The following is a 22,428-nucleotide window of genomic DNA, read 5'->3' on the forward strand; positions in this document are numbered from 1 at the left end:
TTATATTCTAGATTTCTGTTATTATATACTCTAGGGCTCTGTATTCTGTTTATATTCTAGATTTCTGTTATTATATATACTAGGGCTCTGTATTCTGTTTATATTCTAGACTTCTAGCTGTTATTACGAGTATATACTCTAGGGCTCTGTATTCTGTTTATATTCTAGATTTCTGTTATTATATACACTAGGGATCATTATTCTGTTTATATTCTAAGGGTTCTTTATTTTCTTCTTATATTCTTCTTATGTTTATATTATATTCTAGTTCTGTTCTGTTTATAGTCATGGGTTCTGTATCCTGTTTATAGTCTAAGGTCCTGTATTGTGTTTATAGTCATGGGCTCTGTATCCTGTTTATAGTCTAAGGTATTACATTGTGTTTATATTCTAGGGTTCTGTATTGTGTTTATATCCTAGGGTTCTGTATTGTTTATAGTCAAGGGCTCTGTATCCTGTTTATAGTCTAGGGTCCTGTATTGTGTTTATTGTCAAGGGTTCTGTATTGCATTTATTGTAAAGGGGTCTGTATCCTGTATATATTCTAGGGTTCTGTATTGTTTATATTCTAGGGTTCTCTGTTCTGTTTATAGTCAAGGGTTCTGTATCCTGTTTATAGTCTAAGGGCCTGTATTGTGTTTATATTCTAGGGCTCTGTATTGTGTTTATAGTCAAAGGCTCTGTAAAGTGTGAATAGTCAAGGGTTCTGTTTTGCGTTTATAGTAAAGGGCTCTATATCCTGTTTATATTTTAGGGCTCTATATCCTGTTTAAAGTCTAGGGCTCTATATCATGTTTATAGTCAAGGGTTCTGTATTGTGTTTTTATTCTAGGGCTCTATATCCTGTTTATATTCTAGGGCTCTATATCCTGTTTATAGTCAAGGGTTCTGTATCATGTTTATAGTCTAGGGCTCTATATCATGTTTATAGTCAAGGGTTCTGTATTATGTTTTTATTCTAGGGCTCTATATCCTGTTTATAGTCAAGGGTTCTGTATTATGTTTTTATTCTAGGGCTCTATATCATGTTTATAGTCTAGGGCTCTATATCATGTTTATAGTCAAGGGTTCTGTATTATGTTTTTATTCTAGGACGCTATATCCTATTTATAGTCAAGGGTTCTTTATTGTGTTTATAGTCTAGGGCGCTATATCCTATTTATAGTCAAGGGTTCTGTATTGTGTTTATATTCTAGGGCTCTATATCCTGTTTATAGTCTAGGGCGCTATATCCTATTTATAGTCAAGGGTTCTGTATTGTGTTTATATTCTAGGGCTCTATATCCTATTTATAGTCAAGGGTTCTGTATTGTGTTTATATTCTAGGGTTGTATTTCCTGCATTACAGCTATAATATTCTGTCTGTGTTATAGGTTCGATGATACACTATTACTAGAGTTCGGGGAATGCTATGTAATATTCTGTCTTGCGTATTCTAGGGTCGTGTAGTGATGTAGGTTGATGGCCGTAATGCACAAGTATATCTGGACTGTCCTTTTTGTAGAGTGATGGTGAAGATGAAGAACCTTCTTAATGGCAACACCTGGCTGTGGGAACGAGGCAAGTTCATGAACAGGCGCTACCTCATACAGGTAATAATAGGAACATCGTTAGTAGGCACTATCTTGCACAGGTAATAATTTGAACACTGCTGAAAGGTGCCATGGTTTTACTAGTATACTATTCTTTCAAATACCCTACCTCTATTACATCATAGCCATAAATTCCCTGTTTAGGCTGTCATCACGCCAGAAAATCTTTAAATTTTCAACAGACTTTTTCTTCTATGCCAACTACCTTATAATTAGTTTTGAGGCAAATGCTATCCTCAGGCTAATGCAACTTTATATGTTTGTATATTTGATTCCAGACTGTTTTTAGGGAGCTCTGCCAATTCAATAAACAAAATAAATTAGTCAAGAAAAGTAAATTGATATGGATTTATTATTATGTCTTATTGATTTGACCTAATAAAGTCTGTGTATTCCCAGGAAATGTATCAACGCTATTTGGACGGAGAGGACGTTTCACACATCAAGAAGGAAGATGACCCGTTCTGGGAGCCAACGGAGGATGTGCTGATTGGTACTGCCAACGTGTTTCTTCAGTCACTGGCTTTCGGGCTAGACTTTGACGACAAGGTTGTCATCACGGATTACAAGGCGCAAGAGGAAGGATTTCTGTTTGTGAATGTCACACCGTGTACTCAATCCGGCAAACCTTTTGATGAGGAATACTTTGTGGAAAGCCCAAACGAGCTGCTGCAGAAACCGTATCACTTCAAGGTGGGCTGTGAACTAGCTCTGTAGCCTCCATTCTTTAACTTCTTTTGAGTTGTATATTTAGGTCACCTGTTATGTTAGGTCTTCCAGCCTTTGGGTATCACTCAATGACTTCCTTTAATGTCACGTTCATGTATTTTGAGTTTCTTTATGTCTAGAAGCTGCTCTTCAACTGATAGTGACAGAGTTGTTAGGTACAACTGATGATTTTTGTGATTTATTTCCACTCAGGTAACGATACAGAGTGCGGACATCAACAAGCCACGTTTCTCGAAAGGTGTCCGCATCAAGTACAAAGACTACAAGGGGGAGTTTGTGGAGACGCCGATGATCAGCGGTAGCCTGCAGCCAGAGTTTAAGCACTCCAAGATCATCTCCTTCAGCGAGGTCACCCAGGAACACCTCACCTTCTTCGAGAAAGGCAACATCGCGTTCCTGGTGTATGGCGTTCAGGAGGACACCGTGCATGACCGCCGGCTGCTGAAGCTGTCCACAAGGGTGAGTCTTTCTATCAAAACTGTCTCTGTGATGTAGCGAACAGATTGTCTGACCAGGGAGCGGAAGGTTGGTGGTTCGTTCCCTAGCATCTAAAAGACGTTAGAAGATGGAACTTGTTGTTATTCTGCTAGGTATCCACGTTAAACTTTCTTTCTCAAACTTATCCACAAGGATAAGTCTTTCTATTGAAACTGCCTCCATGGTGTAGTGAATAAATTGTCTGCCAGAAGAGTTGAAGGTTGGTAGTTATTTCCCTAGCAGCCAAAAGATGGTAAAAGATGGTACTTGTTACACTGCCAGGCTCACGGAATCGAGGAGACAAAACAAGGACTGGTCAGCTCAAAGTCTGAGTATGATATGTATGAGTGGGTTTCCATGTTGATCTGTGACAAGGTATCTCAGTGGGCTAGCACTATGAAATCGGCATGAGTCAGGACTAGTACAGAGTCCCCTAGTTATACCAGGATCCAATGGTCTCAACACTATTCTTGTTCTATCGGAAATATGTTACCACTTCAATACCACTACAATTATGTGAAAGTTATTTCTTCTTTTTATCCTGTTTCTTTTTTGTACCAGGAACTCCGTCAGATGGAGCAAATGGGCAATATGGCAGATAACGGGCGCCGAGGCACCATATTTGGCAACGATGCTGCAGTGTCTGAACAGTCCCATCTGAAGACCGAGATCGTACTTCTTCAGAGGAAATACGAGAGGCTGGCACAGAAGGAGAAACGGATGCAGGTCAGTGGAGAACCAACTCTCTCATACATCTGTGGATAAGTGTGAGTGAGTGAGTGAGGTTTTATGCTGCTTTTAGAATATTCCATCAATAACATGGTGGGGAAAACCAGAAGTGGGTTTCACACATTGTGCCCATGATGGGAATCGAACCCAGACCTTTGGTTTGAGGAAGGAACACTTAAACCACTAGGCTACCCCACGGGAATAGTATAAAACAAATTGCCTTTGTCAGTAATGGATGCTTCTATATTTCCTATGTACTTCAGGATGGGCCTGATAAGAAAACAAACAAGCCAATGTCTCATGAGCCAGGGGGAAGTGGGTTGGCCCACTGGTTTAAGTGTTTTCTCCCAATGCCGAGGTTTGATTCCCTACATGTGTGAAACCCATTACTGGTATCTCCTGCCATGATATTGCTGAAATATTGCCAACAGTACAATAAAACCATCTTCATGCCAGATTTAGAGAATTTATGAGTTTTTATAAAAACTGAACATTAATCCCGGGATATTGTGGTCTAAGGTGACCTGATTCATTGTGCAAAGTTTTGTCACTTATGTGAACCAGGATCTGCTGATCGAGGTCCAAATCTCAGATTGGCTCCAGTTATGATTCTTGGTCTGAACGTGTGTATCACTGAAGTAGACAGCCTGCCTGACTTTGGGCTTTCAGACACATCCTCAAATAGTGTTCAAGCAGCATTGAACCCAACACATTCTTTGACTGGGTTTCTTTGAGTAGATGTAGGTGTTCTTGTAGGTTGCGATTGGATGACACGTAGCATGGCGCCCATTGGTTCTCAGCATTGAATGCAAGTTAAATAGCAGACTACATGATTTTATTTTGTGAAGTAAAATCGTTCTATCAAAACACAAACATCAGCAGAAAAACTTGTAACTTTTATCGCGAAAAAATCTTTTGAGGTACATGTATAGACATTGGGGCTGGGACGAGTCCAAATTTATTACCTGGGTAACCGACCCCCTATTACCCGACCCTACCAAGGTACCCACTGTAGGTCTCAAGAGTTGGGAACAAAATGTCTGTTTGGGAATTGTTTTACCGCAGCCCTGGCAAAAACTGTTTAGGTACATGTATCCAACGATCTGGTCATGCATTCACTGAAGTTGACTGAAGCTTTATCTTTACTCAAACATATACAAGTCAAAAGGAATGTGTGCATCATCAGAAAGAAATGCGAACATTATTGACTTGAAGTGTAACCACTGAGCTATAGTGAGTTTTTATCATTAAATAATATATTACATGACTAACCACAGGTCCGGGTAGTCCAGTGGGTACCCGGGTCAAACTCAGGACTGACCCGACCCGAGTATATGTATAATGATTATTATGTTTGTTTAAGGACGCTATGCATACACATCTACAAGCAGATATGGGACAGATTTATGCCCCATCTGTTGGCTTAAAGCGCTAAAATTACTGCACGGACCAACAGAGGAATCAGTTGAACACACTCTTTATCTGTCAACTTTTTGTTTTCGGTCAACAGCAACTATGTGACGAATGGTCCAAGAAACAACCAGACCAACAACAGTTTGAGCCATTCTTACGTTCAGTGTCGGCTGTTGCCAACAGTTCAGGGACAAGACTCAAGACTCGTGTACAGCTACTCAACCAGGTGGGTACACAGGAAGGGAGGCAACTCTGTGTCTACTGTTGAAAGCCATCCAAATTTTATGCTGGATAATTTAGAGAATTTGATGATTGCCACTCTCAAAACTTGACAGAGAAAGGGGAATACAAAGAAAAGATTAGAGATTGGCAATAGCGGTAGGGAGATACCTTATAGAGAGCTTATGATAGACAGTTAATGTGGGACACATAGTCTATGCCAGGTTTTCTGGTTATAACAAAATTAAAAAATGAAAGCACTTTTATCATTATTATCTGCAGCTTATGTCCATTATATTAATCAGGCTTTAATCATCTGAATCTGTCTGTCATCGACCTCGTACTCTCCCTGTTAAAATATCAGTAGTATGTGTGTAATTTTCAGGATATAAATTTGTTTTCATCATCATGATGATAGGGACCAAGAATGACCAAGAAATTGGGAGGATTATCTTTTTGGACACATTCTGGGTTGGACAATGTTCAGAATTGGATTATACCTGTGATTACTCTGTTAATATTACACGTGTAGTGTTTATAGTTTCTAATTTCATTCACAGCATGTGTGATGAGAAGAGTGATACAGCTATAGTTGGTTGGCCTGACATTTTTTTTAATGGTTTATGGATCCGCCAACATTTATCATATATAATTCAGAAAAGCAATAAAATCAGAATGACAAGGTTTTTTATGTACAACCAACGGTAAAGTTACTGTGACAAAAGAAATGATAATGAAATGCCTCTGTCCGATTTTAGATTCATAATATTTATAAGGACCCTAACCTGAGGCCAAGATTTACAGCAATGTTTATCACATACCGATCTGAAACTTCAGATGATTAAAAAAATGTGTACTATGTGTATTTATTTAAAAAGACATCAATATCAAAGTCTGTAAACCAAATGAAAAAGAATGTTCGGCCATAAAACACTATTTCATAAGACAGACATTCATATCTTTCATAACGTAACAATTAACTTTTAAAAGTCTCAGTAGAGCTTATATCTATTTGGTTTTGTTAAAGATTGTTTAGAATTCAGAATATTATGCATTAATTGACTTGTGTATTCACTATACAATTGTTCTCCCAAACTAATGTAGACCCGTGAAGATTCCGGGGTAGAATAGGCCTTCAGTAACCCATGCTTGCCGTAAAAGGTGACTATGCTTGTCGTAAAAGGCGACTAACGGGATCGGGTGGTCAGGCTCGCTGACTTGGTTGATGCATGTCATCGATCCCAATTGCGTGGATCGATGCTCATGATATTAATCACTGGATTGTCTTGTCCAGACTCGATTATTTACAGACCGCCGTCATATAGCTGGAATATTGCTGAGTGCGGCGTTAAACAACAAACCAACCAACCCAAACTAATGTAGAATTATTTTGAAATATTGTTACTTGAAATGATAATATTTGATTGAATAATCCATCTTTGTTGACTAAATACAAGCTCTATTTCAGCATTGTTTTCAGATGTGGATAATATTGCTTGCAATGAATGATCGTGTATATACATAGAAGATAGCATGTATATATATATATTGGCTTGTGTCACCATTATGCTTGACGTCATTGTGAGTTGTCTCCCCTTACAGCTGCTTCAGTTACATAAGAGAACTTCACAAGGCTCATTAAGTCCACGAAACAATGTAACTATTTTTCAAATCAGTACATAACAAACACCTAGTCTTCTGTAGAGCATTTAACCCTTGAGTAGACAACAAACTACTAAACTCACTTGTGAGTGTGTCAAGCGTGATATGTCTTTGCACTCTGTAACTAAAACATGTTTCCTGCCAACTAGCAATATACTAGGAAGCTTTTGATAGTTAGCTGAAGTTTTCATAACTTGTAGCATTGACTATTTTGAGTGGATGAGTCGGAAAAATAAAATCGACACCAAGCTGAACGAGAATACGCAAAAAACAAACAGGGACAGATTATTTACCTTTTTTTCTTCACTTGAATTTTAAATTTAATTCTTGACTCTCAGTTTAATGAAATTATGATCAATGAGCATGTAAAAGCCAATTTGTTAAAACAGTCAACTACGGTTATAGCGAACTCAAAGGGACTGCTAATTTTAGTTCGTTATAACCGTAGTTCGTTATAAGCATATATACAGCATATATAATACGCAAATTGTCGGGACCAAAAAAGTAAGTTCGTTATATCCGTCAGTTCGTTATAAGAGTGTTTGTTATAACCGTAGTTTGTTATAAGCATATATACAGCATATATAATACGCAATTTGTCGGGACCAAAAAAGTAAGTTCATTATATCCGTCAGTTCGTTATAAGCGTGTTCGTTATAACCGTAGTTTACTGTATTTCTAAACAAATCAAGAAGGTTATCCAAGCAATAAAAACGGGTGGGTCTCATAGTTATAAAAGTTTAACCCTGTGATGTGCTGTTGTGGACGCAACAATACACATCACTGTAAGTTGAGGGCCATTGTGCTAAAAGATTAAATAGAGTTATAGCAATTATTTTTCTGAATTGTCCTCAAGGAGTTTGAATCTATATTTTCATTTTGATTGTAAATTTAATCAAAATTTATTCATAGTGTTGGTAAATTGTATAATATATAGAAAAACGTATTGTTCTTCTTTAAAGTCAGGGCGGTCGGGTAGCCTAGTGGTTAAAGCGTTCGCTCGTCACGCCGAAGACCCGGGTTCGAATCCCGACATGGGTACAATGTGTGAAGCCCATTTCTGGTGTCCCCCGCCGTGATATTGCTGGAATATTGCTAAAAGCGGCGTAAAACCAAACTCACTCACTCTTTAAAATCTTTTGAAGTTTTTTTAATTAATGTTAGTTTGGAGTGAGAATTGTTTTAACCCAACTCCTGCATAATCAGAGTAAACAAACAACAGAAAACTCCAACGCATGTGACTAAATCCACAATTCATTTCAGGTGCTTCAAGCTCAGAAATTTGTGCGCGAAAAACATAAACTACACCAAAATGGAGAAGTAAGACTGGCCCCTTTGCATGAAGGCAGTTGTTTACTTTGTCATATGCTTACGCTTGAACCATGTTTAACCCTTGCTGACTGCTTTAACCCCTGCATTAATGGTCAGGTCTTCAAACCAGGCGAACCCACTACATCAAATTGAATTGAATGCTGTTTGAATTTCTATATTAATTATGTTAATATAGATATATTTTGTATATTTTTCACTCTCTGTAAAATTCAATCACTGTGTCTTTGTTTTGATAAACTAGTAGGAGGAATATGGATTGGCTTACAGTCATAATTTATTTTGATGTCAAGTTTGGGTTATCTTGGTTGGAAGACTTTTATTTGCATGGAGTGAATGGTGCTCTTATTTCTCTTAAATAATTTTGATAGAATAATCTGGCAGATATATGCAAAGTTGTTTTTATAAGAAAGTGGGGAAAATGTGTGGTAAATGGTGTTTTTGATCATAGTCAATACTGCCAGTTTGTTCTTAAGGTAGGTATATGTGTGTTTCCATGACTGGTTACCATGGATATTATTGTTTGTTTGCATGGAAACACGGTGAAAGTGATTTTGTAATGTATGCATATGTTATTGGCGCTTTGTCTAGACAAGAAAGATTCTCAGTTGGACTAAATGAACCATCAAAAAACTGTTTATCATTAGGACCAATTGTTGTGTCAGTTCATGCATCGAAAATGATAATCGAAACACAGTTCAATTCAACTAAGGATGATTCTTGTCTAGAAATGTTTTTTTCAACAGGGCATGAATTATTGACAACATGGGGATCAGGTGTTTTTTTGTCAAGGAGCATGTATAGGTTCTATGAGAGTTACCCCCCTTGCAAAGATTTATCTCCCTTTGCTCTTACCAGGTTTCAGAAGAGAAAGATGACGATATAATTAGCTTGTATGTATTTGGTGAAGAGGAATCAGCTTTAGCAGAAGAGGCTGATCAGAATGCGGGGCTCATCGAATACAATAAAGTGGCCAAACACCATTTTGAATATGATAAACCTGCAATGCCCAGACAGAATGTAAGCCACTTATCTGAGACATATTGTCTCCCACCCTCACGTCCGGACCTCTGCACAAGTCTCCTCAGTTTTTTTGAACCTGTTGATTTTGTTCAACCTCATGCCAGCGGATTTCTTAGTTTATTTTGCCGGCACCTTTGTTTTGCTTGTTCATCAGAATTTTCTCCTCCACATTTGTTTCATTTTGTCCACGTCCATCCCCTTGCATCGTTATTCATAGTTTTGTTGTCACTGATTGGATGTTTGTGTTTTGTTATTGCTGCTCTTGGCCTCATATTGGATAAAGGATGACATTTAAAATGACCTTGACATTGACCTCTCCAACACGTCTTAATGTCTCTGCAAACACATCTAACATCAGAACATACAGCTTAGAATCAGGAATGAAAGGGTATCATTCCCCTCAACCATTTTCCTTAGAGATGGAGAACGAGGTTCGGCATGGATATAATGTTCAGGGTCGTGAATTGTAGAATCGCCCTGATTATCATTAAAATCCTCCTTGATATGAGTTGGCTGAGGCACCAGTGGTGTGCATCATTACTCGTATATCCTGTCACTGGTTTGCCTGATCCAGACTTGATTGCTTACAACTACCCTGATACATAATGGAATATTAAGGACTCGCTCGCTCACTCACTCACTCACTTCTTTCACAGCTGGGGCTGTGGATTAGCCCAGTGGGTAAAGTGTTACCTCCTCATGCCGAAGATCTCATGTTTGATTCCCCACATGGGTACAATCTGTGAAGCTCATTTCTGGTGTCCATCGCTGTGATATTGCTTGAATATTGCTAAAAGCGGTGTAAGACCATACTCACTCACTCACTCACTCTTTCACATATAAAAGCAAGGCAATATGTCTATGAAATATTCAGCGACCTTGAACCCGTAGGTTGATGTCATCCAAGTTTTGATGATGTTAGGTTCGATTTCCATGAACTCAGGAAAGGCAGGGGTCACTCCTATTTTCACAGTCGTGTGTCAGCGTCTGTGCCAGACACACTAAAGTATATTGGTCTCAACCAATATTTACTCTCAGACAGGCCCCGAGGAAAGATTACTTGAATTGGCTTTCTGACTTGTAAATATCCAGACTGCCAACAGACAGGTATAGTTTCACCTTCCTCAAGGTATCAGCTGAGAGTGTGAAAGTCCATATCAATCGTAGGGGGCGCTAACAGATTTATACCACGTCAGCCATCAACACAATGCGCTGTACATCTCAATCATATCAGCCGACGTCTTTGGCCACATGAAGTGACCTTGGATTTTGAAAAAGTCCCCTTTACACTATAAACTGTAAGACACACAAAATAATCCTTCTTTTGGTATAAATATTGAGATTGAATGCTTGGCCTGATAAGTATTTATGCTTATGTTGATCTCATATTTTTTTTTTTTATTCTTTTCATTGTTTCATTTAGCTTTATGCACATTATGTTTTCATGTTGTAAAACATTTATAGAATAATTGTAGATGTTTTTTAATTAAGGATATCCTGAAATAGATATATGCATGTAGAATATAGGCTTTGATGTGTATATATTTGCACTTATGTGAGATGTGGCATGTTCATGATAACAGTAGCACAGCGAAAGGCTTGTTATTCTTATGAGGTTTGTAAAAGAAACCACAATGTTTTGTCTGATATACCTTTTGGAACTCTGTTACTGTTTGTGAAACTTGTTATTTCAATACAAATATGATATGATAAGATAAAAAAGTACTGAAATCCATGCAACATAATTGGGGGAACAGTGATGTCTATGGAAGCCTTTTAGGGACATTTTTTTTTTTTTTTTTTACTTGAAATTTCAAGATACTAACTTTCAAGATGTCATGTTGAAATTTCAAGGTAATAAGATGAAATTTCAACTTAGTATCTTGAAATTTCAACTTAGTATCTTGAAATTTCATTGTAACATGTTATTTTGAAGTAATATACATTCTAAGTACAAATATTCTGACAATGTCTGAAGTCAAAAAGGATAGTTTTGTGCATTATCTCTTAGGTGTTAAATAACCTAATATAGGTGAGCTTCTGTACCTTCTACGTTTACCTGAGGGGTGTGTGAGGTGACAGGTAGATCGTGTTTCCCTTGTCACAACCAAAGAAACAATGTACATGTCCACTCCTTACGTCAGTAACAGGATGTTTAAATTATAAATTTTATAACTGAAATTATGCCACTGTGTTAATGTCTTTTAGATTATGTCAAATGATTTTCTTTTCCAATTGTTTTCATTGATCTAAAAATATACTAATATATTAGATTATATATTTCACCACTGAAATTGATTACTCAATCAAAGGATAGTTTACATTTTTTTACATTTTTTTTATAATAATCAAACATTCTGAGATTGCAACATTCATTTTCCTGTTTCTCTGACAGACGTTTATTAAGTCCCGGAGTTTCGACAGCGATTCATTAGGATCAGTAGACCTAGAACCCTTCATGAAAACCCCTAGCGATCGTGAAAATAATAACAAGCCTCGCAATCGAAATAAGAATGGACTGAACGCATCTCAGCGACAGCCAAGAGCAAGGAGCATGGGAGACGTGAGTTGATTGGTTGAAATATGTCCCCAGACGGACATCAACCTGATCTTCACTAGTGTCTTCCCGTTTGTGTTGCCTTTGACTAGATTCAGCTTCAAGATGCACATGCTTCTAGATCCGTGTTTAATGTCTTCTCTTCCGTTTCTAGAAAATATTTTGGATGTTTAAATTTTTTTACTTTTTCTGCGCCTTCCTTTTCCAGTTCCCAACTTCCTTTTTGGTTTGACCTTCACCTTTCTCTAAGTTCCGAGGTCCTTTCTAGGATATATAATACCGATGATTGGTCATGTGTCTGTGATGATATCCCAGTATATCCAACAATCCCATTGGCTGTTGTCTGACAGATATGTCAGTGTATATCCTGTATATCAACCCGAATCCTGTATGATGAATATATAGACTCCAAGATCAATTGTTCCCGTCATAGATGAAGCAGTAGATATCCCCTACCTTTGTGTAGCGTTACGTATTTGAGTCCGATGAAGAGATTTCGTATTTATGTAGTTCTTTAAGCAGCTTTGTATCCTTTACCAGTAGACAAGTTATTTAATAATGTAGTTAATTAATCTGCTTTCAATTCATAGGGATGACTAAATGTGCTGCAGGAATCTATTACGATAACCACAGATTATCAGGCCCTGTTTCACAAAGCAGTCGTAGTTCTATGTCTGTCATAGCACCCATGATTTAACATAGACTTAAAGCTCCAATCCCTGCCACAAACGGAATGTAAGTGCTATGAAAGTCATAAGCCTTTGTGAACATATGTTACAGTAGTCATGCTGCTGAGACGACTTTGTGGAACAGTGCAGTGGGAACACTCAACAAAAGTGTTAAAGTATGGGAGTTACGAAGATCTGAGTGTTAAGATCATTTAGAGGAATTGTCATGGATTCTGTTTCATGTAGTGATCATAGAGGCATGAGAGACCAACTTCTGTAACATTATGACTTAAGATAAGTATAGCGCTAAGAACAGTTTGTGAGATGGGCCTTGTATGTCGATTTAACATTCACCTTTAAGGGGGGCTTCTAGGGATTCCAGGGCAGATAGGTCTCATAAAAATATCCATATTTCGTTGTATCTTGTAGGATTCTTAGTTCCTGGTATCACATGTCAGAAGGTGGATGTATATGTGATATCCTGGATTCCTGGTATCACATGTCAGTAGGCGGATGTATATGTGATATCCTGGATTCCTGGTATCACATGTCAGAAGGTGGATGTATATGTGATATCCTGGATTCCTGGTATCACATGTCAGTAGGCGGATGTATATGTGATATCCTAGATTCCTGGTATCACATGTCAGAAGGCGGATGTATATGTGATATCCTGGATTCCTGGTATCACATGTCAGAAGGTGGATGTTTATGTGATATCCTGGATTCCTGGTATCACATGTCAGAAGGCGGATGTATATGTGATATCCTAGATTCCTGGTATCACACGTCAGTAGGCAGATGTATCTGTGATATCCTGGATTCCTGGTATCACATGTCAGAAGGTGGATGTATATGTGATATCTTGGATTCCTACTATCACATGTAAGAAGGTTGATGTATCTATGATATCCTGGATTCCTACTATCACATGTCAGAAGGTTGATGTATCTGTGATATCCTGGATTCCTACTATCATATGTCAGTAGGCGGATGTATCTGTGATATCCTGGATTCCTGGTATCACATGTCAGTAGGCGGATGTATATGTGATATCCTGGATTCCTGGTATCATATGTCAGTAGGCGGATGTATCTGTGATATCCTGGATTCCTGGTATCATATGTCAGTAGGCGGATGTTTCTGTGATAACCTGGATTCCTGGTATCACATGTCAGAAGGCGGATGTATCTGTGATATCCTGGATTCCTGGTATCACATGTCAGTAGGTGGATGTATCTGTGATATCCTGGATTCCTGGTATCACATGTCAGTAGGTGGATGTATATATATGTGATATCCTGGATTCCTGGTATCACATGTGAGAAGGTGCATGTATATGTGATATCCTGGATTCCTGGTAACACATGTCAGTAGGCAGATGTATATGTGATATCCTGGATTCCTGGTATCACATGTCAGAAGGCAGATGTATATGTGATATCCTAGATTCCTGGTATCACCGACAGTAGGCAGATGTATATGTGATGTCCTGGATTCTTGGTTTCACATGTCAGTAGGCCGATGTATCTGTGATATCCTGGATTCCTGGTATCACATGTCAGTAGGCAGATGTATATGTGATATCCTGGATTCCTGGTATCACATGTCAGTAGGCGGATGTATATGTGATATCCTGGATTCCTGGTATCACATGTCAGAAGGCGGATGTATATGTGATATCCTAGATTCCTGGTATCACATGTCAGTAGGTGGATGTATATGTGATATCCTGGATCCCTGGTATCACATGCCAGTAGGATGTATATGCAATATCCTGGATTCCTGGCATCATAAACACACTGTATCATGTGGTATTAACATATTGATAGCAGTTTATATGTTTGATTCCTGATGTCTGTAGATCCTAATGTGTCATGTGTCATTAAATCTGATATTAAGTGATATCCTTGATTCCTGAGCTCCCTGAATAGTTTGTTTTCCATAGATCTGGTATCACATGATATCCTTAATACCCAATACCACTATATCCCTTAATTGTGGGGTATTCATAGATCTGGTACCACATGATATCCTTGATACCCAATACCACTAGCTCCCTGAATTGTGGGGTATTCATAGATCTGATATCACATGATATCCTTAATACCCAATACCACTAGCTCCCTGAATAGTTTGTTTTCCATAGATCTGGTACCACATGATATCCTTGATACCCAATACCACTAAATCCCTTAATTGTGGGGTATTCATAGATCTGGTACCACATGATATCCTTGATACCCAATACCACTAGCTCCCTGAATTGTGGGGTATTCATAGATCTGATATCACATGATATCCTTAATACCCAATACCACTAGCTCCCTGAATAGTTTGTTTTCCATAGATCTGGTACCACATGATATCCTTGATACCCAATACCACTAGCTCCCTGAATTGTGGGGTATTCATAGATCTGATATCACATGATATCCTTGATACCCAAAACCACTAGCTCCCTGAATTGTGGGGTATTCATAGATCTGATATCACATGATATCTTTGATGCCCAATATTACTAGCGTGTTGAAATGTCGGGTATTCATAGATCTTGTACCACATGGTATCCTAGATTCCCAATACCACTAGCTCCCTGAATTGTGGGGTATTCATAGATCTGATATCACATGATATCCTTGATACCCAATACCAATAGCTCCGTGAATTGAGGGGTATTTATAGATCTGGTATCATATGATATCCTTGATACCCAAAACCACTAGCTCCCTGAATTGTGGGGTATTCATAGATCTGATATCACATGATATCCTTGATACCCAATACCACTAGCTCCCTGAATTGTTGGTATTCATAGGTCTGATATCACATGATATCCTTGATACCCAAAACCACTAGCTCCCTGAATTTTGGGGTATTCATAGATCTGATATCACATGATATCCTTGATACCCAATACCACTAGCTCTGTGAATTGTGGGGTATTCATAGATCTGGTATCATATGATATTCTTGATACCCAATACCACTAGCTCCCTGAATTGTGGGTTATCATAGATCTGATATCACATGATATCCTTGATACCCAATACCAATAGCTCCGTGAATTGAGGGGTATTCATAGATCTGGTATCATATGATATCCTTGATACCCAAAACCACTAGCTACCTGAATTGTGGGGTATTCATAGTTCTGATATCACAGGATATCCTTGATACCGTAGACCACTATCTCCATGAATTGTAGGGTATTCATAGATTTGGTACTACATGATATCCTTGATACCCAATACCACTAGCGTGTTGAATTGAGGGGTATTCATAGATCTGGTACCACACGACATCCTAGATTCCCAATACCACTAGCGTGTTGAATTGAGGGGTATTCATAGATCTGGTACCACACGATATCCTTGATACCCAATACCACTAGGGTGTTGAATTGAGGGGTATTCATAGATCTGGTATCACATGATATCCTTGACACCCAATACCACTAGCTCCCTGAATTGTGGGGTATTCATAGTTCTGATATCACATGATATCCTTGATACTGTATACCACTATCTTCATGAATTGTAGGGTATTCATAGATTTGGTACTACATGATATCCTTGATACCCAATACCACTAGCGTGTTGAATTGAGGGGTATTCATAGATCTGGTACCACACGATATCCTTGATACCCAATACCACTAGCGTGTTGAATTGAGGGGTATTCATAGATCTGGTATCACATGATATCCTAGATTCCCAAAGCAGTAAATCCCAATGTGACATGTGACATTTACCTTGTTGGGCTTGCAGGGCGGAAGAGGCCCCCAGAACCACACTGTGGCAAGAGCCGCAGTATTTACCTTGTCTACAAGACTTGGAAAGGCTATTTTCATTTCTTTTAAGAAACTATGGGTTCCCCATGCTACTTGATAAGTTTGTCTCTCACTGTTTCAAACAGATGTGGAATGATGGTATAATCCTGTCACCAGGACAGTCTTTGGATTATTGGACAGAGAGGTCCATGTAGTCAGCTTAAGAGGACCAAGTTGGGATCTTCTCAGTAGGGATCGTTGTGTGGATGAATGGTCACACTGTCCACCATTGTTTGATGGTGAAGGGTATCATTGTATCGATACATAAGATAGCTACGCGATAAATAACAAAGAACAAGGAAGAATGAAGCGTGGTTTGTTTCATGATAAAACATTGTTCTATCATGACGTCATTTATAGAGATTTCAATATACACTCGAAACTTGATGACGTCATATATTGGACATTATTTTTGAGAGGGAAATATCTAGTAAGTTGTTCCCCATAGATGTAACTGGGTTACGCAAATAAATGCAGTGGCTGAATGATCGCATTCAAAAGTGGGAGAGATATGACAATCGGTATTAGGAGAAAAGGTGAAGGTAACGTGAGGACTGTGAGAATATGTGAAGTGGACTTGTCAGACATTTCCGAGATCAGATTCTATTCAGGAAGTCATCATTACTAAAATTGGGGTAATATTTTTAAAGCTGGTACATTTTATCAGCATCCTTAAAGAGGCTGCACATAATGTTGATATCTCATGTAAGACTTAAATGAATTGTAGTCGTTGTTTATCTTACAATAATACACTACAGGGAAAATAAACAACTCCCACTTGTCATTATTTCTTAAGTAAATGCTGATTGTGGCATTATATATTTCACCCACTCACTCACTCACTCACTCACTCCGTCAGAGATCTAGAAGAGGGAGTCATGTGGTTTACTTAGTGTCAGAAGTGAAGCATGGGGTGAGATGAGGTGAAATGGGGTTTAACGTCGCGTCCAAGATTATTGCACTTATATAGCGACGTGTGTGTGTGTGTGTGGGTGTGTGTGTGTGTGTGGGTGGGTGGATGTGGGTATGTGTGTGTGTGGCTACTTGTACTAATCTGGACTAATGCCGATTTATAGTGCTAGCTCACTGAGATACCATGCCGCAGTTTAACATGAATACCCCACTCAGACACAGTATACTGACTGTGAGCCGACCAGTCCTTGTTTTAGCCCCTTTATGCCGAGCGCCAGACAGGGTAACAACAAGTACCATCTTTTAACGTCTTTTGGTATGACGCGGCCGGGGATCAAACCCCGAACCTTTCGCTCTCTGGGCAGATGCTCTACCACTAGACCACAAAGGCGGTCTGAAGCACGAGGACTTTCACCAGCACCAAGACTGAACTGTGCTTCTTCTCAGAGATGTAAGATGACTTTAGTGTTCTTACATTAGGTCGGTTCTTGGCGCTTCTTCCAGCAGATGTTCCTTTAGATCATGGTGGATCATTTGTATTGGTCGTTATGATTTTTGAAGATTTCCTTTGTATGTTTTCTATGGCATCTAAGAACTCCTCTTCCAACTGTTTTGAGTTCAAGACGAACATAGTGGCTGTCAGTTGTTAAAATAGACCATCAGACACTGTTAATGTCCCTGTTGTTGTCTGTCACCATTATTGTTCCATTGCTGTGAGAGAGACATCTTAACTAAACTTGGCACTTAGATAGGTCGAGTGGTGAACTGATTTGGGATTTTAAAATAAATTATTTTTCAAGTTTCCTTTGCGACAACTTTGACTTAGATTGAAAATGTCAGTAGTGCTCCTTTTCAGAGCAGATCTTAAACAGTACAATATTTCTTCACCAAACTTGGCACATTGATAGGTCAAGTGATAAACTGGTGCCTTTTGATAGTTTGGGATTTAAAAAAAATTAATTATTTTCTAGTTTCCATAGCAACCGCACATGTCATATTGGCAGGGGATATGAATATTTCATGCTTGTTGTTCTATTAGTGTGTGTTACATTTATTGTTCCATTGCTGTGTCGACATGCATGTTCTTGTGTCCATTGGTGTGTGACACCATTATTGTTCAAATCCTTGATTCCTGATATCACTAGCTCCCTGAATAGTTTGGTTCCCATGGGTTTGGTATCACATGATATCCTTGATTCTCGATGTCACTAGCTTTCTGAATAGTTTGGTATCCATCGTCTGGTAACACAATATATTTGTTTCCTGATATCAATATCTCCTTGAATAGTGTGGTATCCATTGATGTGATATCACATGATATCCTTGATTCTCGATGTCACTAGCTTTCTGAATAGTTTGGTATCCATCGTCTGGTAACACAATATATTTGTTTCCTGATATCAATATCTCCTTGAATAGTGTGGTATCCATTGATGTGATATCACATGATATCCTTGATTCTCGATGTCACTAGCTTTCTGAATAGTTTGGGTCGTCCATCGTCTGGTAACACAATATATTTGTTTCCTGATATCAATATCTCCTTGAATAGTGTGGTATCCATTGATGTGATATCACATGATATCCTTGATTCTCGATGTCACTAGCTTTCTAAATAGTTTGGTATCCATCGTCTGGTAACACAATATATTTGTTTCCTGATATCAATATCTCCTTGAATAGTGTGGTATCCATTGATGTGATCTCACATGATATCCTTGATTCTCGATGTCACTAGCTTTCTGAATAGTTTGGTATCCATCGTCTGGTAACACAATATATTTGTTTCCTGATATCAATATCTCCTTGAATAGTGTGGTATCTATTGGTGTGATATCACATGATATCCTTGATTCCTGATATCAGTAACTCCATGAATAGTGTGGTACCCTAGTTCTGATATCAACTGATATCTTTGATTCCTGGTATCCCAATCTCCATATTGTGTGCTATCCATAGTCGATGACTTTCATGATATCCCATGTTCCCGATATCATGGCATATCCTTTACTGGTTCAGTTCTCCCAAAGTCAGGTACTTGTTGCCTTGGTGATCTTCAGTTGGACTGAAAGCTTGTTACAGTTGCAGACATCATACTGAGCATCTGACTGAAAACTTTCAGCCATGTTGAATGTCAACAGGAATTCATCGTATGTTGACATGAATATATTTTTTATTATCTTTTTCACATTTTGACTGTTTTGGCTTCTGCTTACGTACTAACTTACAGACAAGAGCTGCATGGCATCGTCTCCACAGGAATACATATGCTACTCAAAAGAAGTTAAGGGCCAACAGATTTGTTCATATTACTTAAGTTAATCTGTCAAGAACCGCCGGATTCTTTCATATTACTATAGCTAATCTGTCATGGCAGACTAACTATAATAATATGAAAGAATCCGGCGGTCCTTAACTTCTTTTGAGGAGTATATTTCCACATCTGTGTGTTAGCCCTGTATGATGTGTAGGAGTTGGGTCGGGATTCTTTCGAGCGAGTGAGTGAGTTGGGGTTAACGCCGCTTTTAACAGTATTCCAGTTATATCACGGCATGTCAGCTTAATGTAAAAGGAAAGCCCGAAGTGATGCAGGTCTTAGGCGTTTACCACTTCGGTGAAACCCACAAGCACAGGTATGGTGCTGACAAACCTAGAAACATAATCGGGGCGAACCGGGATTCGAACCCCAAATCATAGGTTTCTGGCGTGTCCAAGGGACGCAACTCTGCACAGCGAATTGCGGTGCCTTAGACAACTGGGCCACCCGTGTCCCCGGATTCTTTTGAACGGACTACTTGTCATGACATAATAGGCAACACAGTATCTCAAGCATCTGTCAGCATATGAATGGAAATGTTAATTGTATGTGTGCGTGAATGCGTTTGCATGTGTGTGCGTGTGTGTGTGCGTGTGCGTGTGTGTGTGCATGCGCTCTTCTGTGTATGCGCAGATGTTAGAATAGATGATATAAAGAGGAGAATGTCATTTTTGAACATTTATACCATTCTTATGATTTTGAGTATTATTGAGAAGTGAGTCAAGCAAGTCTTTTAAAAACAAATTGTGGACAGTATGACCACATGGAAACAGTTTGAATGTAGAGCTGACGTGACTGTTACGACAAGATATAAAATGCTGAGTTTGCATATATATATATGTACCTAATGACCTGCACTGCACTTTAGCTTCATTGCAATGTTTTATTCTTTATGTTACCATGGTTACTGTGATAACAAATATAGAAAATAATCTATAGTTCAAGTAAACCTATTTCCTCATTTTAGTACTGAAATAAATACGGATCATTGTTAGCCTGGGTCCCATTACACAAAGCAGTCTTAGCACTATGACTATAGTAAGCCTATGTTAAAGTATGGGAGTTACGATCATCTTAGCGCTAAGATTGCTTAGTGGAACGTGGACCTTGTACCAAATACTGTTTATGATTACATATTTTAAAACAATATGTGTTGGAAAAGGTAATATGTTAATGGTTTGAATGCCCATATGGGTTTTCATGGAATTCAACACTTTGATCAAATCCGACTTTTGTAACTGAAGGTCAACACCATGATCCATCAAGGTCAAACTGAGGAAACATGTTTTTAGGAATACATGTTGTTTTATTCATTTTAGATGTTGTTCTTCCAACTTAGATGTGTTTTATATTTCATTAATACCTTTTTAAAAAATTCTAAAGAATTTATTCAAATTTATAAAATTTCATTTTTTAAGAACTTACCATTTTTGTAATCACGTCATATTAAGCATGTGCTGCATGCAATTTTCTGGATGTTTTGTTTAATCTGCAATGATTAATTTTTTTAAAAATAACAAAATCTTTATTGTTTTATTAGTCTGCAGCTCAGAATGGGGGACAAAATGGCCGTGTTACCAAGAGCAATGGAAAAGACAAAGAAGGGAGTTCTGCCTGTGTGATGCAGTGATACAGGATGGAAGATGGGGAGGCTGAGATGGTCGTGGCGATGCAGAGACGGAACATTCGGATGCAGTGATAGAGGATGGAAGATGGCGATGCAGTGATTGACAAAGTTTACTTCTGTGATATGATGTTGTTATTCATGATGTAACATGTAACAACGTTGTTATTATTTTTGGTATATGTAATCACAGGAGTCCGTATCTAAAAATAGACGCCCTCATGCATATTCATGACCATCTCCACACGCGAGCCCGAAGGGTCATGAATATGCATGAGGGCGTCTATTTTTAGATACGGACTCCTGTGATGTAATACCCTGTACACTGTTAGAATAATAAAATATGATGCATTGTTGTACATATTGATGCAAAGTTTGGGTCTTGTTACCATATCATGCACCTTTGTAGCTGACACACATTGTGCAACCCTTGTGCTACATTTGCGTCATAAGTTGGATGCATTAGCCACATGCATCATGGAGCTACTTGTGAATAGTGTCCTTGCAATACACAGTAAATTGTATACATACTTACAACTGGGCAGAAATATATCATGCACAATGTTGCTTTCTAACACAAGCTGCAGAAATTGTTTACTTCATGAAGCGAGGTTGTTAGAGGTTTGTCAGTGTGTATAACATGCAATACGATATATACTCAGACTGTTATTTTGTGAGCGTCTTCATGTGAAAGTGAAATCCCTTAACTGTTAGATGTGAACTTGTCCACACCAGTGAGGAGTCGATGATGGATTCTTGAGATTATGGCTCAAATCCCGATCCCAACCACAGTCTAAACCCCAATTCAACCCCAAACTTGACCCCAAAACCAATGTAACCCCAATCCCGATCCCATCACCAGCCCCAACCCATATTTAACCCGAATCTTGACCCCAACACCATTGTAACCTCAATCCCGATCCCAACACCAGCCCCAACCCATATTTAACCCCAACACCAATGGAACCCCAATCCTGATCCCAACGCCAGCCCCAACCCATATTTAACCCCGATCTCGACCCCAACCCAACCCCACCCTTATCCCCATCGAAATCTATATAAGCATCATCCCAGGCAGGATTGAATGTCGTGTATATATACTCACCGCCAAAAGAAACGCGAATACCATGGTTAATATATGAAGAATAATTAATATTCAAGAGATATTAGATTGGTTCGAGGCCTAGCAAACATGCTGATATGTTGTGTAGACTGACTGTCGCATGTGACGTCATCGATCCATGACTCTAGATGCACCGTTTGTCTCATGCAGGATTAGTGTGTAAAGTTTGGAAATCACATGCGGCATATCGTGATAAGAATATAGACAATGTGGTAACACTTG

General features: G+C 38.6%; 1 protein-coding gene across 5 annotated transcripts in view; it reads left to right on the forward strand.

The window, feature by feature from the left end:
• The window catches only part of LOC124140870 (kinesin-like protein KIF28P), a 79,079-nt gene extending 56,651 nt beyond the window's left edge, over positions 1-22,428 (forward strand). For 3 of the 5 annotated variants that reach the window (XM_048397628.1, XM_048397627.1, XM_048397629.1), the window contains 8 exons: positions 1,505-1,592; positions 1,992-2,285; positions 2,514-2,780; positions 3,360-3,524; positions 5,038-5,166; positions 9,009-9,170; positions 11,569-11,736; positions 21,000-22,428. In XM_048397628.1, the coding sequence (XP_048253585.1) occupies positions 1,505-1,592; positions 1,992-2,285; positions 2,514-2,780; positions 3,360-3,524; positions 5,038-5,166; positions 9,009-9,170; positions 11,569-11,736; positions 21,000-21,089 (1,363 nt within the window). In that variant the 3' untranslated portion in view covers positions 21,090-22,428. Of the gene's footprint in view, positions 1-1,504; positions 1,593-1,991; positions 2,286-2,513; positions 2,781-3,359; positions 3,525-5,037; positions 5,167-8,084; positions 8,142-9,008; positions 9,171-11,568; positions 11,737-20,999 lie in introns of all 5 variants that reach the window. The other 2 variants (XM_048397631.1, XM_048397630.1) reach the window with 2 other exon arrangements.

This window comes from Haliotis rufescens, unplaced genomic scaffold, assembly GCF_023055435.1.
Source record: "Haliotis rufescens isolate VD_foot unplaced genomic scaffold, xgHalRufe1.0.p SCAF_17, whole genome shotgun sequence".
Lineage (NCBI taxonomy): Eukaryota > Metazoa > Mollusca > Gastropoda > Lepetellida > Haliotidae > Haliotis > Haliotis rufescens.